This window comes from Arvicola amphibius, chromosome 1 (genome assembly GCF_903992535.2).
Source record: "Arvicola amphibius chromosome 1, mArvAmp1.2, whole genome shotgun sequence".
Classification (NCBI taxonomy): Eukaryota; Metazoa; Chordata; class Mammalia; order Rodentia; family Cricetidae; genus Arvicola; species Arvicola amphibius.
In genome coordinates this window covers 18,157,980-18,171,875 of record NC_052047.1, presented here as the reverse complement: position 1 = coordinate 18,171,875, position 13,896 = coordinate 18,157,980, and the positions used below count along the sequence as shown (strand labels likewise).

The following is a 13,896-nucleotide window of genomic DNA, read 5'->3' as shown; positions in this document are numbered from 1 at the left end:
CGCATTTTAAAGATCTTAAGAAAATAAACATAGGGCTGGAGAGATGGCTCAGTCATTAAAGGCTAGGTTCACAATCAAAAAATAAGAAAATAAAAATAATCTATTCTATATATTAAAAATAAGAATAATCTCCTGTTATAAGCTCTGTAACTTCAAGCTAATGGTGTCCATTCTTTACCTGGTAAAATGGGCTTTTTCTCTATGAATAGCCTGGATTTGTCCCTTACAGTGCCCTCCATTAACTAGGTGATGCTGGGGAAGATGCTGGCTTCCCTGAGTCTACGTTTCCCCATCAACAAACTGAACCAATGCTATAACCCAGTTCATAAGAACCTTCCAACATCAAATGGAAAATTTATGGAGGTTCTGGCACCTTTATAATTAAATATTAAATACTCAATGATTACTAACTATAATCATTAGTTATATAGACTATAAATATGTCTATATTTCTTCCATAATACAAAATAAATTTTCCTTTCAAGTGGCCTCACCTGCACATGAGGGTTTATGAAAGGAGAAGAGAGGACCCTCCAAGACCTGGTCCTAATCCATCCACAGCAATTCTTTACATGCGCTGGAGACCAGCTTTAAGCAGAGGACAATTAAATTTGGAAAAGTAATTGTAGAAAAGCACTGATTTTAGGGTAAACACAGCGCTAGGCTCCCGGAAGTCATACAGCTACTTCCTGTTAGCTAAGGTGTGTACAGTTTACACAGAGTTAGAACTCTGAATTCCCAGAACCAGTGCTCAACAAGGTAGGAAGCACCTAACAGCAGCTTGACTGTACTGCACGTTTTGAGTGACGGTTTTACAGAGTCATGGATGTATATTAACTTTACGGTGTTGGAATTTTCTTGATTTGAAAAGTAGAAATGCAAAGATGAATAAATCTTTGAAAAGACAAGGAAAATTAACTCTGATTAGCCAAGGGAGGCCTTATGACTCCAAGACTGACAGCATGACAGAGACAGGAGGGAAGATGGTAAAATACAGAGCTGGAGTTAGAACATGCATGTTAAACCTTCAGCTCCACTCCTCACTGACTCAGAGACTGGGAAGGTTCAGCCCCACTAATCTCTAGTTTCCCTGTACGTACTGCCATCTAGTATGGAAATCAGCTGCTTCGTGGGGTTGCTAGAAGGCAACAAATGACAAAACACACGTTGGAGTCTTTATCTACCAGCGAGTGTTTTTATTCCTCCTGCATGTATCCTCTGCATTTTGTGACATGTGGCCTGGCAAACATTCAGTATCCAGTCTAACTTTATAAAACAGGTTTTCAGTTAGCTAGAAGGATTAAGGTCAAGAGAGCTACCACATGGTGACTACATTTAATAATAACTTAACAATTTAATCATATACATGAAAAATACTGAGGCTAGATTTTACCTGTTCTCACTAAAAGTCATAATCTACATGAAGTGCTGTGCATGCTCATTTGCCCAATTTAACTGTCTTATAATGTGTAGGTATTTCAAATCAACATGTATACAACAAATGAATAATGTTAATTTTTAAGAGAGTCATCTATTTTTATTCACATTCTAATAGCGTTAGTCACAACAATAGCTTGAGCTGTGTAGTTAGCCCACACTAATCTGTCTCTCCTCCTAAACTGTGCACAGCACAGGTGCACTGGGAGGTCAGATTCTATCTCTAGTACTGACTGACTCACCTATTCCTGTAGCCATATGCAAATTATCTAATCTTGCCATGCTCCGTGCCCTTTGCACAATGGAATTTTTGTGCTTTCTGTTGCAGGAGCTAATTTCAAACAACATTTATTGAATAACTGATTCGTTCTTTCAAAGTATAACTTTTCTATTTCTAAACACGGTAAGACAGTAAAACTGGTCATAGAGAGCTCACATGGATAAACAGAAAGGCCCAATAAGGATGATCAGCACTGTGATTAAAGCATAGGTTTTGAAGTCTTACAGACATGTGTTCGTTTTCTGTTCTTTCATTATTACCAATTGAATAAAAATGGTATGTCTCTAAGCCTCTATTTCCCCATGTATAGAATGGGTACAATATAACCATAGGTTATTATAATGATTAAATACAAGTAATGTTTTAGAATGATAGTTGCTACACAGTATACTCAAATGATAGCAATTATTATTTTGTTGTACTCTGACTCAGGGTTTAACTTTAGACAAAGTGCAAAATTCCCCTGTGTTTACTTATTCAAATTCAAAATACCATATACCATCTGACATCTTCAGATGAAACAATGCAAGCTAAAATTTAATGATGCTCCAGTGGTATTTTGGATTTCCCATAAACTAGTTTATCATCTTAGACTTACTATTTGAAAACCCTGAGAATTCACCCTCCCACGCAAGCCTTGTGTGTAGTTGGAGAGAGGTCGGGCTTGCAGGTCCTGATGCCATGTCTTAATGCTGCAGCCTACCTTTATTCTTAGCCTTCAGTCCTTCTTGATCCCTAGTCTACCGATCTCAGACCTGAGAAATTATTCCTTTTGTTTCCCACCCATTATCATCAACCAAGTAGCTCAAAAAAATATATGCTTGAATGAATTCTACATTATTGTGTTCTGTTGAGCTGAGGTTTCACTATATTGCCCAGGATGTACATGAACTTTTGAACCCAAACAATCCTACAGCCTCAGCTTTCTGCCTGTCACCTCACCCAACCTGAGTAACTATTAATATAGTTCTTCTGAACCCTGACACTGATAGAGCCATTGAACAGTCATGGAACCCATTTTTTCCACGTAATGTCTAGGAGAACTACTTCACAACAAGTGATGCTAGAACACTATCAGACCTAGGTATAAAACTCAGTACTGATGTTTCAAATTGTTCCCTCTTTAAAACAACCAATCTCACTTCAAAGGAAAAGACAGATACAGTGAATTCTGGCCAATGAACCCATTCATAGAGACATTGATGTAATATAAATGCTATGCTCACAGTCACTGGTCACCATTAAGACAGCAGGGAAATTAGATCACATGTTCATTTTATAGAAGATAAAATTTAGACACAAGTAAGATAGTTGATTCTTTAAAGATGTGTGGAAACCCACACACAAAAGGAAAATTATACTCCAGCCTCTCATTCTCAGCACACGTGTAGACATTTTCATGTTGGCTTTACATACCGTCTGTCTCTTGACCTGTGTATTCATAGTTTATCCATGTAGCTATATGGGGGATTTTTTTTTCCATTTTGGTAAGGCTCTCCAATGCCTAAAGGGCCCTTTGTTTACCACCTGTGACAGACACTCTGTTCTAGGTAAAAGGGCCTATACTTCAGACTACAAGTGCAAGTGCTAGGTTCCACAGGGAGCCTGGACCACTTGAATCACACCACCGTATCTCTTAAAAAGAGTGATAACAATAATCATTTAGGAGAGCATTACTCAATGGAATACATTTTACAAGATACACAATATGAATCCACATAGGGCTCATCTCAATGAAAACTTAGCAAAAACTTTTTCTGTGAACTGGACTGATCTTAGCTGAAAGAGAAATGAGTGTATGTTAAACTCTTGTAGCACAACCATGTTGCAACTCTGAACCTACCTGTCATCGAAAATTCCTTTCAATATCACTGCTGACTAATTTCCGGGTGTGGCGTAGTTGTATGATGAAGGTTTTCCTGTAAACAAACCTATTTTGCAGATGAAAATAAGCCCTGCTTCCCTGTTTGACATAAACCACCCAAATATGGCAGCACCTTCCCTTAGCTTCCATACCTTCTGAAATTATCCTCTCTTTCGCAATCACTGCTGTGCTGCATAAATAAGTGCTCATCTCCTTTGAAGGGGAAGGTGAGCAGGGAGAGAGCACCTCTCATTAAGACATAATTATTTCAATTTAAATAGAGCACAGGGTGACTTCTTTTGAATAACAACTGTCTCATTTACGCTTTGTTTTTCTTACCAGCCTCACATATTCCTTCCTTTACGTCTACACTACATTGTTGTTTTCTCAAACATGACGGAGTTGAGATTTCATTGGGGAAAATGTTTAACATGTGGTTCAACCACAGATTTATTAGGCTTTATGGCGTGGGGCTAAATAACTCTACTTTTATTAAGTGCTTATTGATTCTAATGGGAGGGAGTCCATGGGCCACTCTTTGAGAAGTTTGTAAGTAAAAATGAGCTGTCTATTTTGTTTCATTTGAATATTACTCATTTCACCTGCAGCTATTTAAGAAGTATAGGTATTAGTTCCTATAAGTTTGATCCACTTACTTTTAGTTTTCATTATCATCAGTTACTGGTAAATGATTTAAGAAAATGAAAATACGTAAGAAATATCTTCTCTTCCCAGGCCTCCTCCTATAAGCTTACAATGAGGATTTCTTTGACTTTCTTCTTTCATGTTTATTTATAAAATCTGTGTGTTGACCTCTTCATGCTCAGAGAATAATATAACATAACTATCTGAAGAAAATGAAGGCTAAGAAGAAAAATCTTCACCCAGTCCAAATTATTTTCTTCCCCTTAAATTTCTTAAACGGCGATTCTCATATAGGTGGGATAAGAAGAAGGCTCTCAGAATTTGGCTAACGATAAACGTGAATGTAAATACAACTCTCCAGCTGTTTCTTCTATGCTCTAGAAATGAGGCAAAGTCCTCAAACAGAAATTATCAACACATATTTATTCCTATTTATTCATAGCAATCCTGCTGAAAGTTTGTGTGCTAAGCCCAAACCTTTCCCACCTCAGCCCATTCCCTTGCTATCTCATCCAATATTGCCCCCATTCTCACATAGTTTGCTTCATCAGTCATTAAACCTTTAAATTGGGGAGATTTTTTGATTGTTAGTTGGTATGGGATTTTTTTGTTTGTTTACTTGAGAGGTAAACTCATCTATCCTGAAATATGTTTTTTAAAAATTAGCACACCTTCGGTTTTAAATTAGAGATAAATTATAGAAACAGAATTCACTGTAATGTTTGCTTCATTGCAGCATCTCTACACATTTAGAATCAAATTCAGATTCAGTCAGATCTAACACAAGCAAGATCTGGAAGTATGGTGAACTGGATAGAGACTTTCTTGAAGTTACTATATTCTTTAAAAAAAAAAACTATTATGTATACACACACCAGAAGAGGACACCAGATCTCATTACAGATGGTTGTAAGCTACCATGTGGGTGCTGGGACTTGAACTCAGAACCTCTGGAAGAGCAGCCAGTGCTCTTAACCTCTGAGCCATCTCTCTGGCTCTATACTCTATAGTAATGTTCTTATAGTCAATGAAGTACTGTATTCTACAGTAATGTTCTTGCAGTGATTGATAGGAAGAAGAAAAGATACAAAAAGCATCATGGGTAACTAAAATGCTTGTAAAAGGAAGACATCACTACGTTTGCAAGATATGTAGCTCTTAGTTGCCTCTTTGAGATACTAGAGGAATATCCAACTTCTCATGGAATACACATAGAATTTCTACCTGTGACAAAATCAGGCTTTTTCCTTATGCATCAAAGGCACAGATTCCACTGAAATTTTTATATTTTCTTCTCAAAGTGTTAAAGATACTTACTCATCAAGCATAAATCAAAAGAGATTCATAAATATGTTTCAGAAAATAAATTTTAATACTAAATTAAGATTATTTTGAATCCAAATTAGTAGACTAAAATTTTGTTACTATTTAGGTTCTAACATTGAAATAAAACAATAGAGAAGTTTGTTGTGGTAAGGTATACTGGAGTTGGATTTGTGTGCGGTGCTGAGTGTTGAGCCCAGAGTCTCTTACTAGTCAGATAAATGTCCTACCCCTCAACTACCACATCTCTCATTGGATTGATTTTTAAATCTAGTTATGACAATTTAGCTATTCAAAGAAGTCATCTTAAATTTCTTCTTATTCTCTCAAAATATTTTATACTTTCCAATTTTAGACAACTTAGGGAAGTAAACAACTTTAACCAACATGATCTCACTTTTACATTCTTGTACATACTTTATGAAATAAGTATATACTCTCATAATTCATACCAATAAAGCCTAAATTTAAAAAAAAAAACATTTTATTCTTCCCCAAAACAAGCAAACTAAGCATAGCAGTACATCACTGTCTCCTTGACATGTTGGAAACTCTTCTGAGCATGAACAAACAGAGAGAGAGGGAACACTCCTACGGGAAAGACAAGAACCTACTTGGCATAATGTCATGTAAAAACTATACGAAATATCGTCAGCTGAAGACTCACAAGTCCTTGCGTGCCTCAGACCACTGCAGACTACAAGTTGCTGGGTAGAAAGGAGCCAGGAACTCACCGATACATCGCTGACTAGCAAGATCCGAGACCTGGGGTGGCTGGTCCGCGACTGAGTTTATGCCTCTGCTGGGCTCATCCCTGGCTTTGTAGGCTAAAGTGAGGTGAAGAAAGAAGTCACTGATGATCCATAGAGAACCAGTCTGACGAGTCTTGGCTAGTACCGGAGACTTTGTGTGACTAGCGCGACAAAGACACTGTTTATAGAGAGCAACAACAAGAATAATCCATAAGCACTTTCGAGGAGTAAGAACTTCAAAGCTACTATCTTGAGCTACTTTTAAAATAGCAACATAGCAGGGTTTTTAGGCTATTCAGATATTTAAATGTATAAAAAGGCAAGGTTAGGTGTCACCCTTCTCAGCCTCCTCAGCTTCCAGGTTTAATTAAGAGAACTGCCCAGCAAGGACTAACACAGGTACTTTTTTTTATAGGCTCTATGTTCTTTATTTATGGCTAGAATCCACTTATGAGTGAGTACACACCATATTCCTCTTTTTTGGGTCTGGGTTACCTCACTCAGGATGGTGTTTTCTATTTCCATCCATTTGCATGCAAAATTCAAGATGTCATTGTTTTTTTACTGCTGAGTAGAACTCTAAAGTGTATATGTGCCACACCTTCTTTATCCATTCTTCTATTGAGGGGCACTTAGGTTGTTTCCAGGTTCTGGTTATTACAAATAGTGCTGCTATAAACATAGTTGAACAAATACTTTTGTAGTATGATTGGGCATCTCTTGGGTATGTATATTCCCAAGTGTGGAATTGCTGGGTCCGCACAGGTGCTTTTTAAACACTAAGCTGACACATTTTCTACTCAGTCAAGCATATAAATGAAATTTTCCCTTTGGAATTAACTATAAGCCAGGTGTTGGAAACACAACAGAGATTAGAAAAACATTCACATCTTAAAACTGTGTGTCATTGTTGCTCTAGAAAAGTCAGGTCATTTATAAATATTAATCCCCACTTCAGACAGTCTATTTCTTTCATTTGATTCGAATCTGGCACACTGCCTAACTCACTATTTTATTTATTTTCTGAAATATTATTTCAGAAAATAAATAAAATATATTTGTCTATGTGTTCTTGTAAACAAAAATGTAAATATCTCTACGTGTGTTTGAGACATCATCTGCAAATAGCTTTCTCTGATGTCCATAAAGTGGGTTAGCCTCTCCCCTCTGTGCTCTCGTGGTGTTCAAACTCTTGCCTAATGTAAAGGAAATCTTTATTTGTCTCTCACTCTACGAGTTATGAAATTTTAACAGAAAGAAATCTCTTGTAGCACACATAGACTCTTAAAATTATATATGGGAAGGAAAGAACACTGCTTAATTGTACTACTTGACCAGTTATCCCAGAGCTCAGATGAGCGGGGCAAGAAGTTGTGATTCCTGATGAGGAATGAGATTGAAGCCACTCTGGCGGTATTACAAGGAATCTCCATCCTGGGCAAGTTGTCCTTGTGTCTTCAGAGGTATGCTTTTTTTTTTTTTTTTCAAATCTCTCCCATTTGGGCCCAAGGAGCACTGCTGAAGAGGAGGCCGAATGAGTGTTAAGAGCCAGGAGGCAGGGTGGATGACACCAAGGAAACAGCCTTTTAAGGACAGTAAGACCAATACACATTTGAACTCAGAGAGACTGAGGCAGCATGCACAGGGCCTGCAGAGGTCTGCACCACATGTGAGTCCTAGAACTGAAGGAAAAGTGGACACAAGCTTTCATCCCTAAACCTAAAACTATCTCCAATTGATAACCATTTGCAAGGGAACATTTAGTTTTCTCCAAGGGAGTCTTACTGGAGAAACAAAATACTCTTAAAAATAGACTGTATGCCCAGCAGTAGATGGTCAAGAGAATTTAAATTTCTGGTCCTCCTACCTCTACTTCCCCACCGCTAAAATGACCAGTAAGCACATCTGGTTTTATGTGGTTTTCAGGATCAAACATATGTCTCTGTACATACCTGGGCAAGTACTCCACCAACCGAGCTACACCCAAGAGATGTGCTCTTTATATCCAAGTCAATACATCACTTAATACAGGTGAACAATATTCATATTTACAAGCTAAAAGTTATTCAATATATGTGTCAGATTTTTGTCTACTTAAACCCAAAAATAAAAAAGCAACAAAACATAGTAGAAATAAATAAATAGATAAATAAATAAATAAATAAATAAATAAATAAATCCTCTGGATTTTGAGACTAAATTGTTCTTAAACAGTTGTTTAAAAATGACACTTCTGACAATGAAATGGTATCACTTAACACTATATCTTATTTTGAACATAAGTTCTCTTGAAAATGTTCAGTAGGCATTTATCTTCAAGAGAAAATGGACTCCTCTCCCAAATAATTCTGTGTCAAGGCTTGCCAAACTCGGCTAACGAAGAGAGAGAGAGAGAGAGAGAGAGAGAGAGAGAGAGAGAGAGAGAGAGAGAGAGAGAGAGAGAGAGAGAGAGAGACTTCTTTAGTTCTTTCACAAAAGCTGTGTTTCAACTACAAATAAATTCTTTATGTGTCTCTAAGGTTTTATATACATGGCTATATGTATATCTAGAAATAAAGATGCAGAAAATGAAAGGAGGATCTTCACCTTTGTTTAAACACTATGAGAATAGGCTTCTATAAAATTGGGGATAATGGATATATAAATAGACTTATTGGTATCTGTTTAAAGATCTGGAAAGAAAATCACAATATGTCTTCCCTCTATTCAGGCTTCTCAAAAGCCACTATACAGCCTGGGCCCTGAATTCTACTTTAATAACCACAATAGAAACTGAGTAGTGTTGGGTGCATGTAAACCCAATGACGTGGGGATTGGTATAGTGGTGTAAAGACAGAAAAATTCTTAGCAGCTGGCCAGTCTAATAAGTTGGTTAGTTCCAGGTTTAGTGGGAGACCCTGTCTCAAAAAATAAGGTGGAGAGTAATGGAGGAAGAGAATATTTGATGTTGACCTCTAACCTCCACAGGCACACATCTCATTCAAATACAAAGCTGTATCAGTATAGAACATTAAATTTAATGATAGTTTAGTAGGAACTTGAAAAAGGAAAGGAAAAGAGATGAAAGTACGAGACTGGAAGTCTCCACTGGGAGAATTAATAAATTTAGACCTTTTTTATAGTAACTCTTAGAGTTGTAAGATATAAAAGCAACATTAATCATTTCAAAAGTATCTCTAAGAGAGACAAAAAGGTTTTTGGAGAAAAATTTCATCTTTTATTCAAATACCTTTTCTTTGTCATTTTTTTGGAAATCATTCTGTCTCTGCATCCAAAGCCATGGAGAGAAGAAACCTGGGCATGAATCAGTTATGGTTGTCGCAATTTATGTAACAGTGAAAGTGGAGTCAAGAGAATATGTGTGCAGGAGAGTCTCTTGTAAGACTGTAGTAGATATGTTACATTGCATAACAAGTTAGCAACTTGACCACAGGTATTTTTATCAGCCAACAAATTACTACATTGTCCTTCTATACACTTGACAATTTTACAACAATGACCATCTAGTGCCACAAGATTCAGAGGTATAGTGCCACTGTGACTAGTCAGGGATGATTTTTATCACTAAAATACCCCCTACCTTGTACCAAGTTATTTAATGCTGGATAAAACACAGATGCCTATAATAATCTGATTAATTTCTGGAAGCCCTTAAGGTTATTCTGAGGTTGTATCACTCTAATAATAAAGCAATGCTTTTTATAGGGCAGTTTATTGGGGTGTGTGTTTGTCATGAACAATATTGTTAAAGTAGTGAGTGAATTAGCTGTCTGGGTAAGCAAAGATGCTGCCATTAGTGAATCTGTCCTCCCTCTCATATGTGTGTGTGTGTGTGTGTGTGTGTGTGTGCACGCGCACACGTGCGTGCATGTGTGTGTGTACACAGATATATGAAGAGTGGGGAAAAATTCAAATATATATGTTCATATATATATATATAGCTGGTCAGTCTAGAGAAATAGAGATAGATAGATAGATAGATAGATAGATAGATAGATAGATAGATAGATAGATAGATAGAAGATAGGCCGATGATTTGTTAAAATTGAGAAATAAAAGTAGACCACATGACTCAGGAGATGGAGACACTTGCCCTCCAGCCTGATGACTTGGGCTTGATCCTCAGGAAAGAACACCCCTCCAAAGTACGTGACTGCTGAGTCAACAGTAAGCAAATGGAGAGAGAGAGAGAGAGAGAGAGAGAGAGAGAGAGAGAGAGAGAGAGAGAGTTGAAAACCAAGTATGCTCTAGATCTGGTTTCAGACATTTGTTTTGATAGAGTTATAGCTATAATTTTGAACTTTTTGGAAGCAAGAGTAGCATGGGAAGCAAAGTTAAACAATTGCCATTATTGAGAAGAAAAAGAGGGGGAAAATCTGCCATTTAAGTTGATAAAGGAATGTCTCATACGAAGCTCCAATGTATTGAATACCACCAGGAATATTTTTGCGAAAATTTCAGAATTTAACACAATCTATTCTTGTACTTAATTAAGAATATCTGAAGTTGAAGTAGGCCACTGACTTTTATAAAGACATATTTTTATGTGGTCATGTATACAAGTATACTTCTACTTAGCTTGATTTGTGGCTGCCTAGGAAAGTGGCACAATGCTACTTAGATGAGTCTTTTTTAAATGTTAATTCCCCCACAAGATCTTACATGAAAAAAAAACAGGAGATGATCTGAGGCCATATCTCTGGTAAGGGCTTAGGGAATTTAGATGTTGCTAATTGAGAAAGCCAATTATTTTATTAAACAAAAGAAACAGTTGAACAATCTTTACTTTGTGAAAATAGGATTTAGATTTTACTTTATTTGAATATTTTATTTGAACTGTCTTTTATAGCTAATTGATGGAGGAGGTTCATCTGTCTATGAGTTACTTTCATTGTTTAATAAAAAAAACTGCCTTGGCCCTTTAATAGGACAGAAAATTAGGTAGGCAGAGTAGACAGAACAGAATTGTGGGAGAAAGAAAGCAGAGTCAGGCAGATGCCTCAGGCAGTCGCCATGCCTCTCCTCTCTGAGATAGACACAGGCTAAGATCCTTCCAGGTAAGACACCACCTTGTGGTGCTACACAGATTACTAAATATGGGTTAAAGCAAGATGTGAGAGTTATCCAATAAGAGGCTAGAGCCAATGGGCCAAGCAGTGTTTAAAAGAATACAGTTTCCATGTAATTATTTTGGGTAAAGCTAGCCGGGTGGTGGGACATAGCCCCGCCATTCCTTTTACAGCTAATGACTTTTGATTCTTTAGTTGATTTTTTGTGCCTTCTTTGTTTGGTTATATGTATATCGTATCTCAGAAAATCACCTTAAAATAATGTTTCTTTATTCCAGTCAGATATCTAGTCATGAAGTATCAAATCTTATCATTGGTATAGGAGGTTCTTTTGTATATGTGTTGCCTTCATTGGTTAAATGAAGAAACTGCCTTGGCCTTTTGATAGGACAGAACTTAGACAGATGGGGAGGACAGAACTGAATTCTGGGAGGAAGAAGGCAGTGTGGCAGATGCCATGAAGCTCCTGCCTGAGACTTACGCTGATTAGAATCATTCCCAGTAAGCCACGACTTCATGGTGTTACACAGATTGGGTTAGATCAAGATGTAAGAATTGGCCAAGAAGAGGCTAGATATAATAGGCAGGCAGTAATTTAATTAATACAATTTCTGTGTGGTTATTTCGGGGGTTAAGCTAGTCAGATGGCGGGACGTGGCCTGCTCCTCCTACAACAATCATTGTGTTCCGTCATGGATGTTTGCACATGGCAACAATTATAGACATTGACACTTAATTTATTGAATTCAAAATTTTGATTGCAAAGTGAACACAAATATCACATAAACTGTGAAACTAACTGTGTGGAATAGAGATTGGAAATTAGTTCTGGCTTTAAGCTATCCCTCTTCCCTCACATCTCACACACTCACTTGTGTATCTGTGTAGGTATATGGCCTAAGTCTCTTGCCAGCTAAATCCAGTTCTGTGTATCACTAACAGGTTCTGGCACTGGGAAATCTTCCTGGTGATCTATGTGGTTTCCTAGAGACAGTGTTCATCTTTAGTCATCAATCTACTTAGCCTTTGGTACCCATCCCTATGCGTACTCCTTCTCCATCTGGAGGAGCTATTCCTTTCTCCATCCATTATCCTGCCCCTTTCCTTACTCCATGGTGTATACAACTCCTATTGAGTTCTAATCATTTGACTTTAGAAGAAAGGAGATAACTCTTCACTCTAGGAAGAGAAGTAACCTTTCTCTATGAATACTACATATGAATCCACTGACCAGCCCTATGCAGCTCTCTAAATTTTCATGTCCTCATATTGGATGTTGAGTACCGAGTGCCACAGGATAATACATGACAGTACCTCTTAGTTTGTGTAGTGACTGGTCAAAATTTTGGCATCTTAGTGACTATATTCAATTGTGAGCACTTAAAATAGTCCCAATCATCCAAATATTCTACTTACTTCCAGATATGATTTCTGTATAATTTTACACTTAAGGCATCTTAACATCATGCTCACCATTCCCACTGAGTCGATGAATATGCTTATTATCTATATAAACCCCAAATCATTTGACTACTCCTATCTCATCTCCAAATGCTTTTACCACATGGCCTCTGTTTGCTACTGAGCTACTGAATTTGGCTCTGCCGCCCTATCTTTATTCTGTTCCTGTTTCCTAGAATTCTCTCTATTCTGATTTCCTTAGTATTCATTCTCTTGTCTCACTCACATCTATGCTCAAATAGCAACTACTCCAGAGAGTCCTGAACACTCCATCAAAAACAGCCTGCCCTAAAATCCACAGTGATACAACTTAATTTTTTATCTTATGATGATATGGGAAGGCTGTATGCACTAAGTAAAAACCATGTTTTGAGATGTAAAACATTTAGCTTTTCCTAAGCTAACACTGTTATCATATTCTCTTGACATTCTGGGCAGCAACAGTGAGGCACACCCTTGAGTCGAATAAGCAATCGTGAAGACTGATTACCTTTTCTCAACAGCATGGTGAATTCTAAGCTGTGATGCTTGGTAGGTCAGGTGTTTTATGTCCTTTTTTCTCTCAGTACTTTCAACTTTCAATAAGCTTTTAGAGACATTAATGTTGTTCCCATGGCAGGGAACTGTGGCACCAGGAACAGCTGAGAACTCACATCTTGTACTGCGATCAGGAAGAAGAAAGAGGAATTTGAAATGGTGACAGTCCTTAAATTCTCAAAGTCCATGCCCACTGGCATCATTCATCCAACAAGCCAGAACTCCTAAAGCTCCCAAACAGCACCATCAACTTAACACCAAGTGGTCACATGCCCAAGACTAAGCCAGGACAGGTGTGTGGGTATCTCATTGAAACCACCACAGGGTCTAAGATCCTCTAGCAGGGTACTGAGCTAGGGCTGAGTAGGCCAAGTGGTTTTTGGGTAAGAAAGTGAAAGTCAGTCCTACAGTGGATCATGCTGTGAGAGGGTATCCAGAGTAAAAAAGCATGAGTACTGAATTCAACCCAAAGTCCACAAAGAGAATAGAGGAGGGGGAGCTTCAAAAGCAAGGAAGAAAGTCAAAGTG

The 13,896-nt window shown here is 37.6% G+C and overlaps 1 protein-coding gene across 1 annotated transcript in view; it reads right to left on the bottom strand.

Annotated features, from left to right (window-relative positions):
• LOC119806398 (transmembrane protease serine 11E) overlaps positions 1 to 13,568 on the bottom strand; it is a 41,739-nt gene extending 28,171 nt beyond the window's left edge. The window contains exons 1-2 of the mRNA XM_038318159.1: positions 13,485 to 13,568; positions 6,217 to 6,479 (exon numbers count right to left, since the gene is read on the bottom strand). Coding sequence (XP_038174087.1) covers positions 6,217 to 6,479; positions 13,485 to 13,568 — 347 coding nt within the window. The remainder of the gene's footprint in view (positions 1 to 6,216; positions 6,480 to 13,484) is intronic.
• Between the last annotated feature and the right edge of the window lie 328 nt (positions 13,569 to 13,896).